The 23,795-nt window shown below is 31.2% G+C and overlaps 1 protein-coding gene across 1 annotated transcript in view; it reads left to right on the plus strand.

Moving 5' to 3' along the window:
- LOC126883119 (probable salivary secreted peptide) overlaps positions 1-23,795 on the plus strand; it is a 29,995-nt gene that overhangs the window by 5,111 nt on the left and 1,089 nt on the right. Inside the window, exon 2 of the mRNA XM_050648363.1 lies at positions 5,555-5,730. Coding sequence (XP_050504320.1) covers positions 5,555-5,730 — 176 coding nt within the window. The remainder of the gene's footprint in view (positions 1-5,554; positions 5,731-23,795) is intronic.

Below are 23,795 nucleotides of genomic sequence, written 5' to 3' on the forward strand. Positions count from 1 at the left end.
AATCAAGCACTTATCCGGGAAAACTCATTACAACTTTGTTAAAGTGTTTAAAAGAAGCTATATTTTTTAACATCAAAAGTAAGTAAGTTAAAAATAATGTTGGTCACTTTTTTTGGTAAAAAAATCATGAATACCACCCCCTAATTAGCATCCCAAATGAAATTAATCGTTACCGCTTCACCACAAGTTACTTTACTTATGTATTGTTTATTAATTGCTTATATGATCTGAAGTTTCATCGGTTCAAAGTGCTTATTTTTGAAAAGGCTCTATTTAAAAGGGCGAAAGGGCTGAACGAGTCACTAATCATGAGTGTATGCAAAATTTGAACAGCCATATCTTTCAATGTTTGTCTTACAGGAAAACAAAACATCCAAAATATTCAGAAAAGCAAAATCTAAGTACATTTTTTTACTGCTTGAGATTTTTGGTATCGCTAATTAATTTTAAAGTTATTTGGAAAAAGAAATTTTTTTAAGATTGAAAAAAATTACTTTAAAAATCCAATTAAAATGAGCAGTTTAAAGCGATGAAACTTACAGATCATATAAATAAAGCTTTTCTTAAATATTTTAAAGAAGTTGTAATGAGTTTTCCCTGAAAAGTGCGTAATTTTTTGGTTATTTTACGTTGAAATATTCCATTTGGAATTTGACGAACAAGAACCTACTTTTCATCAGCTAAAACTCTGCTTTCTACTGGGTTTTGCAGACTGTTTATCCAATTCCGGACTTATTTTGAACGCATGTTTTCTCACCCCCGAGAATACTCCTTTTACTCCCATTGTAAAAGCACACATCGGCACAGTAGGTATCACTTATTTTCTTGTTAGCTATGTGTATGACAAATTGTATGTCAATCCAAGCGGTTTTTTTAAATATACAGCAAAAACCGTGAGTAAATGGACAGTAGGCTAAAATATCAAAATGAAACAAACAGAATAAAAGCATAACAAAATAAATTAAAATGCCTGACTTCTGACATGTTCTCGTAAATGGGAATCGGCAGTAACTGGATGATATACTAATCAAATTTAGTGTGTGTTTAAACTGAATCCTATTTAATTTCTCAACTTTTATTTTAAAATTAGTTTTTGTTTTTTTATTTCTTTGCTTTTTTTGCAATTTTTGACCCCGGGCTTTGGCGCCCCTAAAGGATGGCCCCCGTGTACATTGCACACTTTGCACATATGGTAGCGGGGGCCCTGTTGCGTAGCCATATAATTTGTATCTACTTTAATAAAATGCAACTTTAAATGTATCTTTTCTTCTTCTTCTTCCTCCTATTTATAGGTAAGCAGGTAAGCAATTCTGCTTGTTCATTGACGGATTGATACCTCTATGGAAGATTGTCACTCCATCTTTTGCGCGGTCGGCCGATACTTCTTCTACCGATTGGTGATTTATCTCTTGTTATTTTGATCACACGTGTCTCCCTCAATCTTGTTATGTGGTTATTCCATTTTTTTTTCTATTTAGTGTCCATTCGTTTATATACTGTACGCTACTGTTTCACTCAGCATATTTCCTGTAATTCTACTCAGTACTCTCATCTATGCCGTTTCTAGTGGTCTTTTTGTATTGTGGCTGTATCGGATCTTGTTTCTGATGCATATGTCATTATTGCTCTTACCCTGCCTTTATAAATTCTTGACTTCATCTTAGTGTTTATATGTCGGTTTCCCCATATAGTGTTAATAAGGCACTAAGGCATCCTGCCAGTCTCTCTGCTTTTTGTACTTTATTTCTCACTTCTTTGTCTAGGTCTCCGAAGCTGGACAGTGTAATTCCAAGGTTTTTGAAGTTATACTTCTTTAGGCGCGATTTCATTGAGGGTGAAATTTTATTAATCTGCGCGCATGCGCACACCGACAGTATGGTATTAGCATTGTATAACTAGACCATGACTGTGTAAATAAACAATGGTATTAGTCGTTATACGGGCTCTGATTGGGTGTTGAAATGATCTGTCAATAATTATTCAATATGGAGGTAAAACGTAATAGAGCAAAGATAGCAGTAAAGGAAGCGAAAAATCTGAGCTGGGAAGAATTCGGAAAAGAATTGGAAGCAAATTACAAAACAGATAACAGAAAATTCTGGAACCGTATAAAGGGTTTAAGAGGGAAAAAAGGCAGGGAACAGTATGGAATCAAAGATAAAAATAACCAATTGAAAATAGAGACTACAGAAATAGTAGAAGTATGGAAACAATACTACGAAGATAAATTCAAACACGAAGAAGTAGAAAGATATGAAGCAGGAAGAAATAGACCAGAACTGGAGGAGGAAGAGGAACCAGAGAGTATAAGGAAGGAAGAACTGGAAGAAGCTATAAACAATATTAAACTTGGAAAAGCGGCAGGAGAGGACCAAATAGATCCAGAAATGATAAAATGGATGGGTGAAAAAGGAGAGGACTGGCTATTACAGATATGCAAGGAAGCATGGAGTACAGAGAAAATCCCAGATGACTGGAAGAAGAACATAGTTCTACCAATATACAAAAAAGGACAACATAATGAATGCGAGAATTATAGAGCAATATTATTATGCTTGTCATCGGTTGCCTTCAAGGTATACACGAGAATTATAGAGAAGCGTCTAAGATAAGTGATAGAGAAAAAATTGGAAGACGAACAGGCTGCATTTAGATCAAACCGTCAAACAAACGATAACGTCTACATCATAAGAAATATAATAGAGAGACAATGCCTTAAAGGGAATGAACTATGTCTCATGTTCGTCGATCTGAAGGCGGCATTTGATACAATAAACAGAGAAATATTGTGGAAAATATTGGAGAGCTATAATATACCAAAAAAGATGATAAAAGTCATAAAATCTATATATATATATATATATATATATATATATATATATATATATATATATATATATATATATATATATATATATATGGAAGTAGAAGGCCAAGTACAAATAAATGGAGAAAGATCAGGCACTTTTAAATGGGATAAGGGAACTAAACAAGGAGATGGACTAAGCCCCCTCTTGTTTATAATAGTCATGGATACTTTAATCAAAAATACCAAAGATCAAACAAGAAACCTTCAATACATAGTAGGATATAAAAACTTAAATGCAATAAAGATCAACTCCCTTCTATACGCTGATGATAAAGTTTTAATCACAGACACAGTAGAGAAAATGCAGAAACTAATAGATATTTGGCAAAAAGAGATTCATAAATTAAAAATGGAAATGAACCTCAACAAAACAAAACTTATGATAATAAATGAAGATGAGAAAAGAGAAAGGAATACTAATATAATAGTAAAGGAAAAAGTAATAGAACATGTATCTACTTTTGAATATTTGGGAAATATAATAACAGATGATGGGAAAACGGACTTGGCAATAAGTAATAAATTGAAGAAGGCAACTAGCGTGTACTACTCTTTAAATAATACAATTTTTGGAAAGTCAGAAATAAGCAACAAAACTAAACTCAGAGTATATAACAGCATAGTAAATCCGATAATGACATATATGGGGCGGAAACATGGATTGTCCAAAAGAAACATGAATCAATGATAAACGTGACCGAGATGAAATACATGAGAAGAATAGCCGGAGTTACGAAGTTTGACAGATTCAGAAATGAAGATATAAGAAGAGAGCTGGAACAAGAACCGATAATTAGGAAGATCGAAAACAAACAATTAAGCTGGTTTGGACACATACAACGAATGGAGCAAAATAGACTTACAAAGAAGGTACATGAAGCTAAAATGGGAAACAAAAGAAAAAAGGGAAGGCCGAGGAAGACATGGATGGACCAGATCCAAGATATAGGTGAAAGGAGACACATCACGTAAACGTTTAGTATGAGGGATATGAAGAACCTGCCACCTGTCACCTGCCACCTGTCGGCCACCAATAGAAGCAATTGGAAGAAGTGGATAAAAGGCGGAACCCGACATCCGACGCCCTGAAGGGCAATGAGAAAGAAGAAGAAGAAGTGTGCATTCGTTTATATACTGTACGTTACTGTTTCACTCAGCATATTTCCTGTAATTCTACTCAGTACTCTCATCTATGCCGTTTCTAGTGGTCTTTTTGTATTGTGGCTGTATCGGATCTTGTTTCTGATGCATATGTCATTATTGCTCTTACCCTGCCTTTATAAATTCTTGACTTCATCTTAGTGTTAATATGTCGGTTTCCCCATATAGTGTTATTAAGGCACTAAGGCATCCTGCCAGTCTCTCTGCTTTTTGTACTTTATTTCTCACTTCTTTGTCTAGGTCTCCGGAGCTGGACAGTGTAATTCCAAGGTTTTTGAAGTTATACTTCTTTAGGCGCGATTTCATTGAGGGTGAAATTTTATTAATTTGCGCGCATGCGCACACCGACAGTATGGTATTAGCATTGTATAACTAGACCATGACTGTGTAAATAAACAATGGTATTAGTCGTTATACGGGCTCTGATTGGGTGTTGAAATGATGTGTCAATAATTGTTCAATATGGAGGTTATCGGTAAACAAAAATATTGTATATATTAGTTTTTATTGTTGTGAGGACAGAAATAAAATCAAATTTATAATTATAGTGACTTTTTAAATAGTTTTGAAAAGCCGCAGGTACGTAATTCTAAATGTTTCAGTTGTATTCCAATAAAAAATTATCTTCATACCTATCTATTTGGAAAATGTAAAAAAAATAATGTAGTTACCTAAGTATTAGTAGGCAATGCTTTAATTTACATAATCTGATTACGAACAAACTTTCTACAAATCTTCATCTAATATATCGTTTTCTTACTGTATTTTAATTCGACAAAAATCAAACTAATAATTTGATTAAATTCATATAAATAAACAAAATGTCAAAAAGTTTATGGTGTAAACGTTTAGTTTGTGTATATTCCCACATGACGTATACGCGAATGTGGTGCAGTGGGAAATCGCTTCGACTTTCGTACGGCGCGATAGACGTGAAGTGGGTTCAAGCCCCAAGCAAGTTGTTATTTTTTTTATTTTTTTTATAGATTTTATGATTGTAAGTATAATATTATATAATGTTTTTCAGAAAATACGTATTTAATTAAAATTTTTGGCAACAATTATTGTTCAGAAATCATTTGTGGCATTTTTCAATGTGTTTGTGTGTGTTTTATTCTTTTATTTTTTAATTTTTGGTATTGTTTTCATAAAAATTTTTGGAAAGTAGTAGAGAAACTGTTTAAAGTATATTGATTTCGTTGAAATCATATAATAGAAGTATAACTTCTTACGTGCCTACAAAGTACACACATTCTTTTTTTATTTTCATTACTTGTTCAATACTGATATCATCAATTTCTATTTTACGTCTGATTGATTCTTTACTGCTAACTATTGTTTTAGTTTTCTGAGATGGAGTTGTTATATTGAAATCTTTTGCTCTTATGTTAAAACTATAACTGTATGTAAAATATCACTTTTCAATGCACTATATTGCCAACAACGTTGATGAAAATACTCATCAACTTAAAACCTTTTCAAATACATTCAAGATTAAATTTTTTATAGGAAATTCATTTTTAGCTCCACTGGCACGGCGATCAAATTATTTTCTGTATAATGGCCAACAGTACAAAACCTGCCTCTAAAGGTTCGACAGCTACAATCACTGAAGGAGGACTGAAGCATTCTTTTATAACCATTAAGTTGGAATCTGGCGCCGGTCATGGTTTGGAGTATGATGTTGAAATTTATGGAAAGTAAGTATATTATATGTATCTGCATTATTTATAGTGTAAGTAATCAGTATAATAGAAACACTTTAAGAGCGGACCGTTTGAACCCTTCTCTGTTTATACAGACCGGTTTGAATCAGTGGCAGATCTACGGAGGATGGAAATAGGGAAAATTCCTCCCCCCAACAAGGTCCAAAATTTTTTTTTGATAAATTTCAATAAACATGGAAATGTATTACCCATGATATTTAAACCACAGACAGACAAATAAAACCCAATAAACCCGCTAGTTAGGATAATATGAGGCTTATTCCAACTAGCGGTCAAACCAGTCAGAAACTATCAGCGAATAGTCGACCAATACGAGTAGAGGGAATAGCACTTATGACAGCATTATGTTCTCGCACTGGCCAACTGTTTGCTGACGATTTCTGACTAGTTTGACTGTTGGTTGGAACAGACCTATTAAGAACACTCAATACATCTACAGTAGGAAAAATGAAAGAATACCCATGAACAAACATATAAAACACACTGTATTTTCCTGTCACCGTGTCACACAAAAAATTGGCCAGTGCAAGTACATGTAATAATTATTGTTACATGTACTTGCACTGGACAATTTTCTTTGTGACACGGTGACAGGAAAATACAGAGTGTTTTATATGTTCGTATTGTTCGTTCACGGGTATTCTTTAATTTTTCCGACTGTACGTTAATTTATTTAAAATTTAAACCCAAACATAACATTTATAGCCTGTATCCGAAATTTTTTTAAATTATAGACTTAAAACCAATAACCCTATAGTAGGGGAGGAAAGTATGCTAAATTTGCAGTGGCTCGAGCGTTATGGGGACCTATTGGGTTGTGAAGAGTGTGTCCTAAAACCAAAAAAAGTTAAGTTAAGTTTTCTATAAAGTGGGGGACTTTCCATTTTTTAATTTAATTTTCCATTTCCAATAATCGTTTTTTCCGATTATAGCGCCATCTATCCATAATTCGAAAAAATGTCTCGAGTAAAAGTTACTTATTTTTACAAAAGGAATCCAAATCTGCAATAAAAAATGGGGGCTCCAATTTAAGATTTTAAAGTAACCCCTACCCCACCTCCGTGGGGGGTCGTGTTGGTGTCATTCCACAGACAGATTTTCAAAAATATTGAACACGTATTTTTTAGTTTTTCGATCTGACATTCATTTCGCGCAATATTCGCTTTTTTTTCTGTGAAACTTTGTGACTCACCCATTTCCTTACGCCCCGCTCAAATCGTCAGATTTTTTAAATATACACTGTTTTGCATGAACTTAACTTACATAAACCAATGTTTATTTTTTTATTGCAACCATTAACGATAACTCGGAGTAACAAGTGCTTTATTCCTGTTCAAAAGTCAAACTATCCGTGTACATTCATTTCTTCATATTACAAGTTGTAAGACTCCCGTTTAGTAATTCCTAAGTTCTTTATATCTTGACTGTACTAATCTGGTTAGTGGTTAGTTTTTTTTAAGTGAAACTTTTTATTCAATTTACAGAGTGAGTTTTATGTATGGAAACCCTCAATTATCTCGGAATCGGCTTGCACGATTTTTATAGATTTTGGTGGGTGAGGGTTTTCTAAAGCGGCCGATTTTATAGTGGTAATTACATTGTTGTCAGATGTTTCGTTTTTTCTGGAAATCTAATGAACTTTCTTATTTCAAATGAAATACCCTGTATATTTTTTGCGTCTTGAAGTCCTTGAGAAATACTGATTATTTCTTGTGTTATATTCCCTATACTATACCTAAATGCCATAATTTCGGAGTTATTGCTACATTTATTTAAAACAAATTTTAAACAAATTATAAAAATAAATTTTTTCGTCCCAAGTATTTTCTATATATTTTCTAAGTTCTTTGAATCAATTGGAACAAAAAAAGTCTTTTATAATTTTTTTCTCTAAAGTTAATCGTTTTCGAGTTATAAATAATTAAAACCTGAAAAAATCGAATAATGACGATTTTCAAGGTTCAAAAACACAAGTAAAAAATATAATTTTTTAACCTTCTTTAATCATCTCGCCATAAGATTTTTTGGCACGTTTTGGCCGGCAACGTAAATATGTTAATGACGCGAGACGCGGAAACGCGTCCAACCTGCACTCTAAAATTTTTCAGAAAGTGGTAGACACGCTCAAACGAAGCAGTTAAGACCATTTTTAAAACTTTTGTAATCATCTTCCAAAAAGGACGATGTACTAACTGTGGACTATAATAAATTATCAGTAAATATCTATCACCGTCGTATATATAATTGAACTAACGAAAACACCAATATATAGTAGGGAAATTGAAAGATTACCCACGAACCAACATACAGGGTGGTTCATCTTATTCGCCTCGGTGTCTGTACGGAAAACCACTTGATATTTTAAAAAAATTTCTTCAGAGAAATATACAGGGCCACTAATACTACAATCTAAAAATAATGTGAATTATACAGGGTGCTCCAAAAAAGACTGGTATACCAAAGTTATATTTTTTCTTATGGAATGCCCTATATCTGATGACATTATTGAATTGACCTTAAAAACTAAGCTATACTTTCATAAGGGTTCCCTATACCTAAATACAGGATGTTTTGATTTATTTCGATTTTTATTAAAATGTAAGGTTTTAGAAAAAAATAAATATCTACGAATCTAAGAATCAGTAACAAATTCTATCTTGGATCTTAATAATTGACTATTTACAATACTTAAGCAGATGCTTATTGCAACAAAGTTTCTTACAGGGTGGTTAAAATATGAGATTTTTCAATTAACAAATTCAAGCTGTAATAACTTACTTATTTTAAATGGAACACCCTGTATCTTACTAGTCTATCGCGTAGAAAATATACTTAGCTTTCAATTTATATTAGGGTTTCCTATACCTGTCTTTTTACAGGGTGGTCAAAATATTAGATTATCAAAAGCATGTAAACTATTTTGTTCTAAAAGAATATTAAATTTATTTAAATGTATATTTCTTTGTTTATTAACAATAGTATTTTGTATTTTGACAACGAAACCCGATTTGGGCTTCGAAACGTTAATAAATTCATTTTTTAGTAAAATTGTGGCTTATTTCCCATAGAAAATACTTAATTATAAAAATGCTACAAGGAAATAGCTTCAGAACAACATTAAGAAACCGGTATGGGCCTAGCGTTTGTCAAAATTTTAGGAGATTGGAAACCTTATACGAGAAACTGGCACACTGTCAGAATTCAATTAAATTTTTAAGAAGATGTAGAAACAACAATTTAATACCAAAGGGCTTGAGGTTACGGCCAGCATACTCAAGCAGAAGACTTCAAAATATTCTACATAGAGCCAGTTTATCGATGATTCGGGAAAGGTTACAATTTCATAGATCAAATTTATTTTGTATCGAACAAGACATCGTAAGTATTGAAGATTTGCTTTTTTGGAATGATATCAAATTCTGATTTTGATCGAATTACTTTTAGTTTACAAATAATTTATCAAAATTCATACCAAAAACAAAGAAATATACATTTAAATAAATTTAATATTCTTTTAGAACAAAATTGTTTACATGCTTTTGATAACCTAAATAGAAATAATGACATATTAGCGACAGTTGTCAATCTATCAAATAGAAATTTAAATATTAGATTGTTCTATTAACAAATTCAAGCTGTAATAACTTACTTATTAATGGAACACTCTGTATCTTACTAGTCTTTCGCGTAGAAAATTTATTTAGCTTTCAATTCTTATTAGGGTTTCCTATACCTATCTCCCTTCATTTGTTAAATATTTAAAGATTTCCTAATTTGTAAGCTTTAAAAATTAGAATTAAGTAAATATGTCGTGGTTATGTGCAACACATCACCAACACCGGCAATATACTTAAATATCTTAGACAAGATACTGTCATTAATAAAATTTTGATTGTTATCATGTAATCACACAGAGTGTTGTATTATTTTAGTTGATTTTGGCCTACATGTGACGTTGAATAATATGTTTATATTAAACTGCATACCCTATATTAGATGCCGTATTTTCCATATCTTAAACCAACGGTTATTAAGTAAATTTAAGAACACCACTTTTGGTTTGAATCTTTGGATCGCAATTACAAACAATTAAATGCAATGGCTACTATGACGAAAACGAGCCTATTGTACAAAAATATGTAAAAATGGGTATTTACAGAATAACATGTGTATTGAGAATGTTTACATAGAATTGAAGAGATTTTAAATATCTTCCATTATAAAGAATAGAATATCGAGTATGTCATTTAAAATAAGAACACTCTGTGTGATTAAATGTCAAAAATGTGAATTTTATTAACAAAAGTATCTTGACTAAGATATTTAAGTATATTGTCGGTGTTGGTGATGTGTTGTACATAACCACGACATAGGTATCTACTTAATTCTAATTTTTAAAGCTTACAAATTCGGAAATCTTTAAATATTAAAAAAAAGAAGGGAGATAGGTATAGGAAACTCTAATAAGAATTAAAGCTAAGTAAATTTTCTACGTGATAGATTAGTAAGATACAGGGTGTTCCATTTAAAATAAGTAAGTTATTACAGCTTAAATTTGTTAATAGAACGATCTCATATTTTGACCACCCTGTAAGAAATATTGTTAAAGTAAGCATCTGTTTAAGCATGCTAGATAGTTTATTATTAAGATCTAAGAAAGAATTTGTTACTGATTCTTAGATTCGTAGATACTTATTTTTTTTTCTAAAACCTTACATTTTCATAAAAATCGAAATAAATCAAAACACCCAATATTTAGGTATAGGGAACCCTTATGAAAGTATAGCTTATTTTTTAAGGTCAATTCAGTAATGTCATCAGATATAGGGCATTCCATAAGAAAAAATATAACTTTGATATACCACTCGTTTTTGGAGCACCCTGTATAATTCACATTATTTTTAGATTGTAGTATTAGTGGCCCTGTATATTTCTCTGAAGAAATTTTTTTAAAATATCAAGTGGTTTTCCGTACAGAGACCGAGGCGAATAAGATGAACCACCCTGTATAAAACACGCTGTATTTTCCTGTGACCGAGTGTGACCATGTCACAAAAGAAATTGGCCAGCGTAAGAACATGTACCTATCTAATAATTATATAAATTATTCTTTTAATAATAATACTGATTCATTCATTTGTGGAACTTAGAAAAGATGTGTTAAATAAAATCGCTTATGGGTAATCTTTCATTTATCCGACTGTATATATTTTTATTTATTCACACTGTTTATTTGCACTAATACGTAACTTATAAGAAATGGAAATAAAAAGAGGAGTCAGGCAAGGCTGCATACTATCACCTCTATTATTTAACGCTTATTCTGAAGAGGTAATGCGAGAAACTCTGGAAGATGAAACAGTCGGCATAAGAGTAAATGGAGTCTTAGTTAACAACATCAGATATGCAGATGATACAGTAATAATAGCCGATAATTTACAAGACCTGCAAATACTCATGAGTAAAATAGTAAGGTGTAGTAGGGAGTACGGACTCTCTCTCAATATCAAAAAGACAAAGTTTATGAAAATTAGTAAAAACAACCATAATACTAACGAAATCTTGATAGTAGAGGGCCAGCAGATCGAAAGAGTAAAAAAGTACACTTACCTAGGGACACTTATAACCGAAAATAATGACTACAATGCAGAAATCAAAGTCAGAATCGAGAAAGCACGTTCTAATTTTATGAAAATGAAAAAGGTCCTATGTAGTAAAGATTTAACATTAGCTCTTAAAGTACGCCTAACAAAATGCTACGTATATAGTGTACTATACTATGGACTGGAATCATGGACGTTAAATGTAGAGACAATGAGACGACTTAACGCCTTTGAAATGTGGACGTATAGAAGAATTATGAGGGTTTCCTGGGTAGATAGAGTTACGAACAATGAAGTACTGAGAAGAATAGGTAAAGAGAAGGAAGTTGAACTGACAATTAAAGAAAGAAAACTACAGTACCTCGGACATGTGATGCGGGGCGAGAAGTATGGCATCCTGCGACTCATAATGCAGGGAAAGATAGATGGCAGAAGAAGCATCGGCAGAAGACGAATTTCATGGCTGAAGAACCTGAGAGAATGGTTTGGATGCAGCTCAAAACAACTATTTAGAGCTACTGCCTCAAAAATTAAAATAGCTATGATGATTGCCAACCTCCGTAGCGGAGATGGCACCTGAAGAAGAAGAAGTAACTTATAAAATATTTAACAACTAACTTCAGACTGTTGCTTTTTTCTGTCGGTATGTGCGCGCATCGTAAAAATTCACTCTCAACATTTTTTCCAATCGCGGCAAAAGAAGTATTAGTGGAGTTACTAAAGGTTTTCACCTCCGATTTCGTTGAACCTTCATCGATTTTCATGAAAATTGGTGAGTAGTTAGAAGATGCTTCAAGGAACAAAGGTGACATGATGCCAATTTGCGCTTTTACCCTGGGGGTGGATGCCACTCCTTCTCGGGGGTGAAATTTTTTTTATTAAAAATAATACCAGAAATCGATAGAGGGGCAACTTCTAAGCAAAATTTGTTATATAAAGTTGTTATCATAAATCAATACTTTTTGAGTTATTAAATATCAAAGATTTTATTTTTTCTTAAAAAAATGCATGTTTTAAAGCTCTTTTTCACGTATTACTCAAACACTATAAGCTTTTGTAAAAAAGCTGTTATTACCAAAACTAAAGATAATAAAAAATTTAATACACTCCCTACTTAAAGAACTAAACTAATGTTATTTCAAAGTGAGATATGGGTAATTGAATGTGTATTTTTTGAACTTATGAACGGGAAAACGAAACATTTTATAGAATATACTTGTTAAGCACTTGTCAAAGTACTTTGGAATACCTATCAAATGAGCTCCAGTAGAAAGTAATAGCATCAAAATTAAGCAAGTTATGATGAAAATAAAAGAACCCTTTTGAATTTTTTAGGAAAAAGTGAAAAATAAAACATACGCCATTTCCACAAAAATTAAAATTTGTAGTATTCCTTAAAAGAATTTCTTTAGGATAACATAGTTAATGATTTTAACAATTTTTACCGGTTTAGAATGAATATTTTTGAAAAAAAAGATATAATTTAAAAAAATCAGAATTTTAAAATTATCGTACTTTTCATTTTCTTTTGATAATAACTCCAAAAATACTTAATATACGTAAAAAATGATATAAAACTAAATTTTAGTTTTTTCTTTTCAAAATACTTTACCCATTTTACTATTTCCATAGAGTAAAAAATAACCGAGATAGAAACGTTTAAAATTTCAATTTTGTTGCGAGAACCATGTAACCAGGGCTATTTAACCTTTTATTTTTAAAAAGTAAGAGGTCTAAAAGACTAATTTCGACGTTTTTTAATAGCTCTTGAAACCAACTTTAACTAAATTTTAGGTAAACTTAATATCTTAAAAATTAACGGAGTTATTGACAAAAAAACAATAACATTTTTTGGAAAAATTTTTAAAAGATACATTTTGAAACATTTTTGGTGCATAAATTTTAATGCTCTCAACTTGTTCGAAGGCTTATTTGATAGATATTTCTATGAACTTTGACAAATGTTTAATAAGTTTATGTTATAAAATGAATCATTTTCCCGGTATTTAAGCTTGAATACTTAGACTTGGGTACTCGACGAAAGAAATATACATTCAATTACCTATAACTCACTTTTAGTTAATACTGAAAGGTTTTTCCAGTAAGGAGTTTATTTAATTTTTTATTAGCCTCAATTTTGATAATAGTAACTTTTTTGTAAAAACTTATAGTTTTTGAGTTATTTATTAAAAATCGGTTAAAAACATGCATTTTTCTCAAGAAAAATTAAAATCTTTGATCTTTAATAAGTCAAAAAGTTTTGATTTATTGTAATAACTTTATATAACAAATTTTGCTTATAATTTGCCCCTCTATCGCATTGTGGGGTTATTATTAATAAAATAATTTTCACCCTCGAGGAGGGGTGGCATTCCACCCCCTGGGTAAAAGCGGAAGTTGGCACCATGTCACCTTTGTTCCTTGAGATATCTTCTAACAACTCACCAATTTTCATGCAAATCGATGGAGGTTCAACGAAATCGCAGGTAATAGCTCATATCCACCTTCAGTGACTGCACTAATAACTTTAAAAGTGGTTAAAATTAATTTTATTACATACGATATAATATTTTGCTTTAAAGGTATCTTTATTGTCTTCTACAATTTAAGACCCGTATTGCTTGCTTCATTATAAATATGGAAGTTGATTACACAGCCAGGTCAACATCGAGTCGATTAATTTTACAGTTCAATCTGAGGTAATGTGAATACAAAATATCCTTCTTTTGCCCGCAGGTTTAAGTGAAGACGTAAGAAAGTCACAAATAGAAAAATAGACTAAATATAGTTACTTAATTCGATACGGATACGATACAACATCGATACTTTTTAAGTATTGAGTATTGTATTGGTTATGCCATGCTAATGAAGTATCGTATCGTGTATCGATATCGGCAATACTTTCTTATTACATTGTAACCTCACAAATATTATCCTTTAAAGAGCTCTACATCCATCTGTTCGCACAAATGAGTTCTTTGATACTTTTATTTTTTAAAAAGCATATTTTGTTCGTTAGTACCAGCGCTGCGTCAGAAAAAAGCCGCTCGACTGGTACGGACGTCGCTTGGACAGACAAAATATTCCTAGCTAACCGAGATAAAACGGGAAAAACACTACTATATGATTTACATCATAATACAATATTTGTGTCTGGTCCAGGTCTTGGAGATTGCAATAAAATATCGAAATTGAGTTAGGTATTGGGTTAATCGTCCTTATCTCTCGCACTAATGGAGAGCATACGCGTTTGTGCGTCTAATAACTCTTATAATACTTTAACTGTATAATAGGCCTTATACAGCACTCACGTGGCGTTTTATGTTTTTTTCTCGATATCGATATTATCAATATCGAGGCATACACCAGGGAAATAAGGCAAAAATATAACATGTTCGGGACACTTGAGCAGCCAGGTTGCAAATGGGTTTTTTGCGTACTATGTACCTAATACATTATAAATACAAAAATGCCCGTCACATCTTTGACGAGAAATTTAGTTATTAACCAATAAGGGTGAAAAATGAGAGTTTTTTCGTTTAAATCGCTACAGGTAAAAATAGGGTAATTAAATATCTCATTTATAATATTTTTCTTTTAGTAGATGAGCCAAGGTTTAAAATAGCGTTTTTTGAATTTTGGTCCGATTATTTGTTGCTTCGGATATTGCAAAATAAAACTAAAATTTCGAAAATAAAAAATTTGCTATAACTTTTGCGAAAATGAATTTAGGAATTTCATAATGTTTAGTCAAACAGTCCATACAATGCACAAAAAATTTTAAGATGATGCGTCAATTAGTTTAAATTTTATTCAATTTGTTTATCCCAAAGAGCTTTTTTTCGCAATGTTATTGTTCAGAAAATAATAATGATAAAGCAATTCTGTGAAAATAAAGTGAAAGAAGAATAGTCATGTTTTCAAAGCATTTAAAAAAATCATAAAAAAGTCATTTTTATTACTCAGAAAACATTTTACTAAAATAGAGTCATTTTTGCCTTAAAAACAATTTGAATAACTTTGTTAATATTGACTGTAGGCTAAAACTACAATAGAATTTGAAAAACTGGTATTTTTATACGAATTTTCCAAGAAAAACTTTTCGCCTAGGTTAATTACGGTCAAAGTTAGCCACTTTTTTTATTTAATTGACGGCTACTTTGTTTATAACAATTAAGCAACCTAACTAGAGCCATTTTGAGGTTAAAGATATATAGGTTATGTGTAAAAGTTTAAGTAAACTTTGAACCTCAACAGAGTGGTTAATAAAGCTTTAAAATGGCGTCCGAACGGAATTAATTCGTGGTCGGTGGAGGGGAATTACTAAAATACGTGCACTCAAAAAATGAAATTGATTCTGCAAACATATGCTGCGATTAATATCGCTGGAACTTCTTGATGGATTTTGATAATAATTTTTTTAATTTGTATGTACTCGTAGTCTTATAGAGTACGTTATGTACACACAATCCCACCTAACATTACAAAATGTTAGGGGGAACTCCCCTTATCACTCAGGGATATAAAACATAGATTACGACCGATTCTAATACCTACCGAATATACGTATATAATTTCATAAAAATCGGTCAAGCGGTCTCGGAGGAGTATGGAAACTAACACTGTGACAGGAAAATTTTATAGATGTAAATATATAGATGGCTATTAACAAATAGGGGTTGGTGATAGAAAAGTGAAAATTAAGGGTTGTATGTATTTTTTAATTCTACATCATATAAAATTAAGGTAGATAATTTTGTCAAAAAAAAATAGAAAAAAATGTCAGGGGGAACAACCCCCTTATAACTTATGTGTATAAAAAATAGATTAAAACCTCTTCAATGTCCTACAGCAGCGTTTCTCAATCTGTGGTACATGTACCACTGGTGGTACATCTCATCATTTTCGGTGGTACACAAAACACAAAAAAAATCAAAATAGTAGTATATAGTGAGTCTTGTTAATACAATATAAAAATATAAGTGATAGCAAAATTTTTAAAAAGAACTGTAGGTGGTACATGACTCAAAAAGTTTGAGAATCGCTGTCCTACAGGATAAACGTGTAAAATTTTATAAAAATCGGCCAAGTCGTTTCGGAGTAGTATGGTAACTAACACTGTTACAGGAGAATTTGATGTATATAGAAGTAACTGCGAATTAAATAATAAAAGTGGCTAACTTTGAACCTAATTAACCTAGGCAAAAAGTTTTTTTTCTGAAAATTCGTATAAAAATACCAGCTTTTGAAATCCTAAAGTAGATTTACTCTATAGTCAATATTAACAAAGTTATTCAAATTGTTTAGAAGCCAAAAAATAACTCTATTTTACTAAACTTTTTTCGAAGTGATAAAAACGACTTTTAAATGATTTTTTTCAATACTTTAAAAATATAACTATTATTCTTGCATGTGGTTTTCACAGAATTTCTATGTCATTTTTATTTTCTGAACAATAACATTGCGAAAAAAAAAGCTCTTTGCGATAAACAAATTGATAAAATTTAAACTAATTGACGAATCGTCTTAAATTTTTATGTGCATTATATGGAATGTTTGACTCAACTTTTTGTGCAATATGAAAATCTTAAGGCCATTCTCGCAAAAGTTATAGCACATTTTTTATTTTTGAAATTTTAGTCTTATTTTGCACTTTCCGAAACAAAAACAGATTGGACCAAAATTCAAAAAGTGCCATTTTAAACCTTGGCTCATCTAAAAAAAGAAGAATATTATAAATAAGATATTTAATTACCCTATTTTTACCTGTAGTGATTTAAACGAAAAAACTGCCATTTTTGATCCTTATTTGTTAATAACTAAGTTTCTCGTCCGAACTGTGACGGGGATTTTTGTATTTAAAATGTATGTATATACAGTATTTCTCATGATCATTTTTCAGTGCGTAACAAATGATAGGAAAAAGGGTAAGTCCGTGATAATACACATTTATGACATTTATTCTAACATGACATTTTAGTTAAATCTGACAGTTGTCACATTTTATTTTCAATTTGGAATAAAAACTAATCAAAAGTGTTTCTTGCATTTATAAAATGGTATTTTCTTTGATTTGTATAGTCTTATAAATTATACAGATTATATTTGTAATATTATTATCTAATTAAAAAAAAATATTTTTTTATTATGGCGCCATCTATCGACAACTAGAATAACTAGAATAAATGTTATAAAAATGTCACCGACGAAATGTAATCACCGACGTGCCTTTTTTCTGTCACATACAATTTAATGCGTTAGAAAGAAATCGAAAAGCTGTGACGCACTGAAAGATGATCATGAGAAATACTGTAGTACCATAGCCACCTTTACTTTACAAGCCATGAAGAGAAAAAGGCAACGTCGCTATTCATGACGTCGGTAGTCTGACTTTCGGACTACCGCTTTCGAAACTACGATTTTAAAGTACAAATTCTGGTAAAATTTATAGTATTTTTTGAGTCGAACAAGAAAATATTATTAATTAGAAGTTTGTACAAAATAATATTAAAAGTAATTCCTTGAACGGGATTCATTTTTTTTTTCGAATCCTAAGAAAACTAATAAGTATTTTTTAAAAATTTAAACGCAGAGTGAAAGATTACGTTAGGACTGAGGGCCCAAAGTTCCTGAAAACTTCTATATTTATTTTATTAAGTTACAGGGGTGAAAAACTAAGAAAATTTAGTGTGATTTTTAGTTTCAAATATGTCATTAAAAAAAAAAACTTTTTATTCATTCTAAGGGACTTTCGGCCCTCGGTAATAAAGTAATCTTTTATTCTGCGTTTAAATTTTTCAAAAATACTTATTAGTTTTCTCAGAATTAAAAAAATGATACATAAAAGAATACATTTAAAATACAGGAGTCAAAATTTTGCATTTTGTTCCTTTCCCCTTAAAGTTTGTCGCACTTATTTAGAAACACCCTGAATTGATAAAGAACAAATCTAGTTGTTCAACATAAGCGAATTAATAAAAAAAACAGAATGTTAAGAAAACCGGAGTCTATAGTTGGGTTTTAATTTCAGTATTTTATAAATGCCCTGTACACCATAAAAATTTAACTGGTTAGCAACAATATTATTACAGCGGTATTGTTAAAGAATTAGGCTATAACATATTAAAAAAATCACTTAAATGTGCCAACAGGTTTAGGAAATATAAGACATTAAAAATGACAACATTTTTAAGTGGACGGATTTCTATATGCACGCAATTTTATATAAAAATATATTATATTGAACTAAAATAATCTTAATAACATACCTTTTAATGTTCTTTATAATTTGGAGCACGAAACATTGTAAAATATTTCAGTTTCTCTGTAAATACAGTGAAAATTATTTAAAAACAAATGAGAACTGTCAGAATTAATCGGTCTACGAATAGATGTTGCCAAGTTTCAACTTCATGGCTTGTTAAGTAAAGGTGGCTATGGTAGTACCCAAAAAATCCATTTCCAACCTGGCTGCTCAAGTGTCCCGACAAAAACCTTATTTCTCTGGACTAGCAAGCGTATCGACAATACAAGAGTAGGTATTGTATTGATTTCAGATAATAAGTATTGTATCGACATTAATATTGCTAAGGTATGTATTATGTCGGTATCATATTGATTTTCGATACGATATCAATACAAAATCGATATTTTTATCGAATATCGTGAAGCTCTACTTAATTGAGATTAATGCTCAAAATCCGAGTACTATAACTGGATTAAGATAAAAATTGGATTATGGTTGGATGATTTTAACAATGAAAAATTGGGACAATAAATAAATTAATCCTCATCGTTTTTAATCTTTTTACGATAATAATTTTTAAAAATTCTTAACAAATTGCCAAACTTTATAATAATTATTGTCTTCAATTTTGCGTCATTTATCTAAATCTATAAATGATATCAAGTCAATTCAAGTTATAAAGTTTAGTATATTTTCTACAGAAGTGTATCTAATATCTACCTTAAAACAGAGTTTAACTACAAAATGAAACATTTACTAATTTTCATCGTTTGTTTAATTTCCACTCAACTTATTACTTGTTTACCTACGTCTTCCAATGATGGCCAGCATGATATTATAGAAGGAAATTGTGCCAATCCAGACCCAGAAAAAATAGTATACAGAGATCACGTCGAAAAAATGGCCATACCTTTTATAGTAAGGGACAACACTGTAAGTATGTACTCATGTACCTACTCATACTATCTCTCTATCTAATCAGTCAATAATATCTACCGTTGGACATACACTACATGTTCCTAGAATATCTTCTACTTCCTTTTCCGACAAATACCACTTTTACTTATTTTAGTTTATGAACCTACATATTGGATTATTATTAATAATTTTTCGAATAGGTCTGGATCCCACGTATGAAAAAAAAGTTGATTAATAGAAAGCTGAAAATTTGTTAATAGCTTAAGGGTGTCTAGTCGGAAAAACTTTGATATATGGGAACACTGGAGCAGGGGAAGTTTTAATTGTGGAACAGGTTAAAAATTTGGAACGGTCAGACCACAAAAACGGCACATGTATTTTGTCCGACAGAACAGATTTAAACTCTCCGAACAGAGATTAAACTCTCATGCAAAAAGCAGACTGCTATTTATCACCAAATGGGCGTTTTAATGAGTGGAACATGTAGGATATGTCAAATGACATGAATTATGACAGGTGATAAATAGCAGTCTGATTTTTGCATGAGAGTTTCATCTCTGTTCGGAGAGTTTAAGTCTATTCTGTCGGACAAAATAAATGTGCCGTTTTCGTGGTCTGACCGTTCCAAATTTTTAACTTGTTCCACAATTAAAACTGTCCCTGTTCCAGTGTTTCCATATATCAAAGTTTATCCGACTAGACACCCTTAAGCTATTAACAAATTTTTAGCTTGCTATTAATCAACTTTTTTTTCATACGCGGGATCCAGACCTAGAAGAAGGGTTGAAATTAGTCAGGTAGAAATGAAGTCAGAGAAGTAGTTTTTTCTATAGCTGCAATTTTACTCATATACCTATCGGCTAAAGTTAAAAAACATTATTAACTACACTACACGTCAGAAAAAACGGGACATCCACAAAATGATCATTTTTGATGTCTCGAATTTCCTAAACCTGTTGTCCAATTTAAGTGATTTTTCAATATGTATATATCTTTATCCCTTCTACCCTGAGGTGTAGGGATTTTTTAATATGTTATAGTCTTATTCTTTAACAATATCGCTGTAATAATATTGTTGCTGCTAGACAGGTAAATTGTTATTGTATACCGGTTGTATCAATTAAACTGTGTTTTTTTTTATATCAGATATATCTTTAGGATATATAATATAAGATACCACGATATCTTTAGGATTCGTTGATAGTACCACAATTCGAATGCTTCTAATTTATTTATCATTGTTGGTTTTTAACGTCCACGTCTCACAACCATAATAATCACATATTAAAAAAGTCACTTAAATCGGACAACAGGTTTAGGAAATTCGAGACATCAAAAATTACCCATTTTGTGGGTGGCCCGTTTTCCCTGACGCGTAGTGTATTTTTTGGCACTAAATGACAGATGAGTTCTTTGACATCTTTCTGATTCTGTAGTGGGAGCACGCAAAATAGAATTCTATTTTAGTGACATCACGTTGCCTAGCAGCGGTCGATTCTTGCATTGTGAAATTCGATTTTGTGACGTCAAAAAATAGAATTCTATTTGGCGTGCTCAGGGCTCTGGCCCTTGAATGGGGTAGCCTCGTTGTTATTTCTAAATAACAATTTTGAACCGCGGGTTCAACAGAAGCTGTTTCTGTGTTATCGTTTTCACAATTGCACGAACGCTACATTATAACCATATTTCGCTAAATATTACAACTTGTAACAACTTATTAATTTTTTTGTTGATCATTAAACACTAACTCCCTGAAAACCCCCAAAATGCACCTTAATATCAAGATAGTGTAGATTGTACACTTTAAGTAGTTTCTCTTCTTACAAGAGACTTCATCATTACGAACGCTAATCTCGCTTTTCCAATTCGTTATCGTTATTTTATTTCAGTAAGTAGAATTGTTTTCCATTGGCTGTTTATGTTGATACCAAGATATATGTAGCTTTCCACCCTGTCAGTTGGTTGTTGGTTAACTAAAGCCGTGTATTTATAGTTCAGAGAAATAAGGACAAAAATATCCTGTTGGTGACACAACCCCCTCCAGGCCGAAACCAAATTTTATGAGTAGTATGGACATCTATAAATAATAACCTATATGTTTCCTGCAGCTGATTTCGATGATATACATAATTATAAACAAATGAAGATCAAAAAACGGTAAATTTTCGCGTTTTTCGTCTATTACCAAAAAGTTAAGCATTTTAAACAAATTTGAGAGTAAGAAACTCATAAATCGTATAAAAAACTTCAATATGGCGTTCGTGGAATATGTCTATCCGTATTGGTTGCTTAGAAAATTGCAAAATAAATCATAAATTTTGAGTTTTTATAAATATTCATAACTTATGTAAAAATTAACTTTGAACCTTCTTATTACACGGAATGGTGAGACTTCTGGTGCTTAAATCATACCCTTAATTTCAAAGCAATTGGTCAAATAGTTTAAATGTTATTTAATTTCTTTATCCCAAATTATTTTTTTTGCAAAACTCTAAGTCAGAAAATGATGAAGTTACAGTAATACTTTGGATAGTTTATGAAAGAAGAAGATTTACACTATTAATTTAATTAAAAAAATGACAAAAAATAATTTTAAATATTGCAAAATTATTTTGCAAGAACGTGTGAATTAAAAAACATGGGGCTAACTTCGTCCCTAATTGTCCTAGGACAATTGTTTTCTTTCTAAATGTGTATAAAAATTCAGTCTTTCTAAATATGAAAAATAATTTTTCTACGGGTAACGGTTAAAAAGTTATTCTAATTGTTTATAAGTAAGCACAAAATCGACATGTTTTTTCAAAATAATTTTACACTGTTTAAAATTACTTTTTGTCATTTTTTTTTAATTAAGTTAATAGTACAAATGTTCTTTCATAAACTGTCCGAAGTATTACTGTAACCAGTGGCGGCTCGTGAGTTTTACAATAGGGGAGGCTCTAACTATAAAAAATCTAGACAAATTTGCACTAGCAAAAAAATGCACCAAAAAAGTAATTTAAGGCTCCATTTGTTTTTAACCATTTGTATTTACATTTCACCTTACGGGGACCCTCCCTCTTTTACCGCATGCTTGCATTGATAACTGAGATGTAGAATAGCTTTTGTAACTAATAATAATATTATTGTTACTAAAAGAACTTTATAAAAACAGGAGTAAATCTAAAATTAACGAAATTTTTCGAATTTTGAGTCATAATTACCCCACAACGATAGAAGTTCCTTGTAATTGCCGCGATTAATGGAATAATCATCACTTTCATCGTGTCTGCGAAAAGCTAATTCTTGCGAAGCCAAATATAGTGTTATATCGATAAGCCTTTTTAAATTCATCCTATTCTCCAAAACCTGATTATTGTAAGTAATTATGGCCTCTTTTTGAGCTGTATCTAAAGCAGTTACTATATTTTGTTTAGCAAAAAGTTTTAATTTACACAAAAAACTTTTTTCCTCTTAATAGACCCGGTTAACCAGTCCCATTTATTATACCAGTTAATATTAAATGCACGATTTTGACGATTACCTGAGGATTTAATAATAGTTAAATTTGGCTGTGGTCTTTCTAAGGTTTTAATAATATAAGCTTTATTATAATATACTTAAAGTATTAAAATTATTAATTTATATACATTTTATATAAACAAACAACGGTACGTAAATTGTAAAAATAACCCTACCAAGCCAATAACACAAATAAAAATATATGAAATTCAAAAATTCACCAAACACTAATTAAAAGAAATAAAATGATAAAATCACACCAAGAAATACCCTGACTATTAACTTCCTTATAGAATAGAATATAAGTAAAAGCACAAGTGAGCCTAATTCTGGTTTTGCCTCCCTTGGCATATATTTCTGGGTAGTTTGACGTGAAGCGATATAATATTACGTTTCTCTATCGAGTATTATTGTACGCATAGGAAACTATATCGCTGGTTTCGAGACGTTTGTCGTAACTTAGAACACAACGGAGTCGAGTCTGGCTTCTACCTCCCTTGGTAGGGATATGAGGAGCTGCTCACAGCATACAGGTGGGCATACTGATGCATTCCAGATGCGTTTAGTTACAAAAGTGTGCAATAATTTACACTTTCTATTAGTACGAGCGCTTGTTGTTTCTCGTGATTCAAAATAAACAAAACAGTGACATTTCATCAATAATTCTAGAAATATTATGTCCCAGATATGACACAAAATGTGTAAAAAAATTATGGGGAGGCTAAGCCTCCGTTGCCTCCTCTGACGAGCCGCCACTGACTGTAACCTCA

The sequence above is a fragment of the Diabrotica virgifera genome, chromosome 4, assembly GCF_917563875.1.
Source record: "Diabrotica virgifera virgifera chromosome 4, PGI_DIABVI_V3a".
Classification (NCBI taxonomy): Eukaryota; Metazoa; Arthropoda; class Insecta; order Coleoptera; family Chrysomelidae; genus Diabrotica; species Diabrotica virgifera.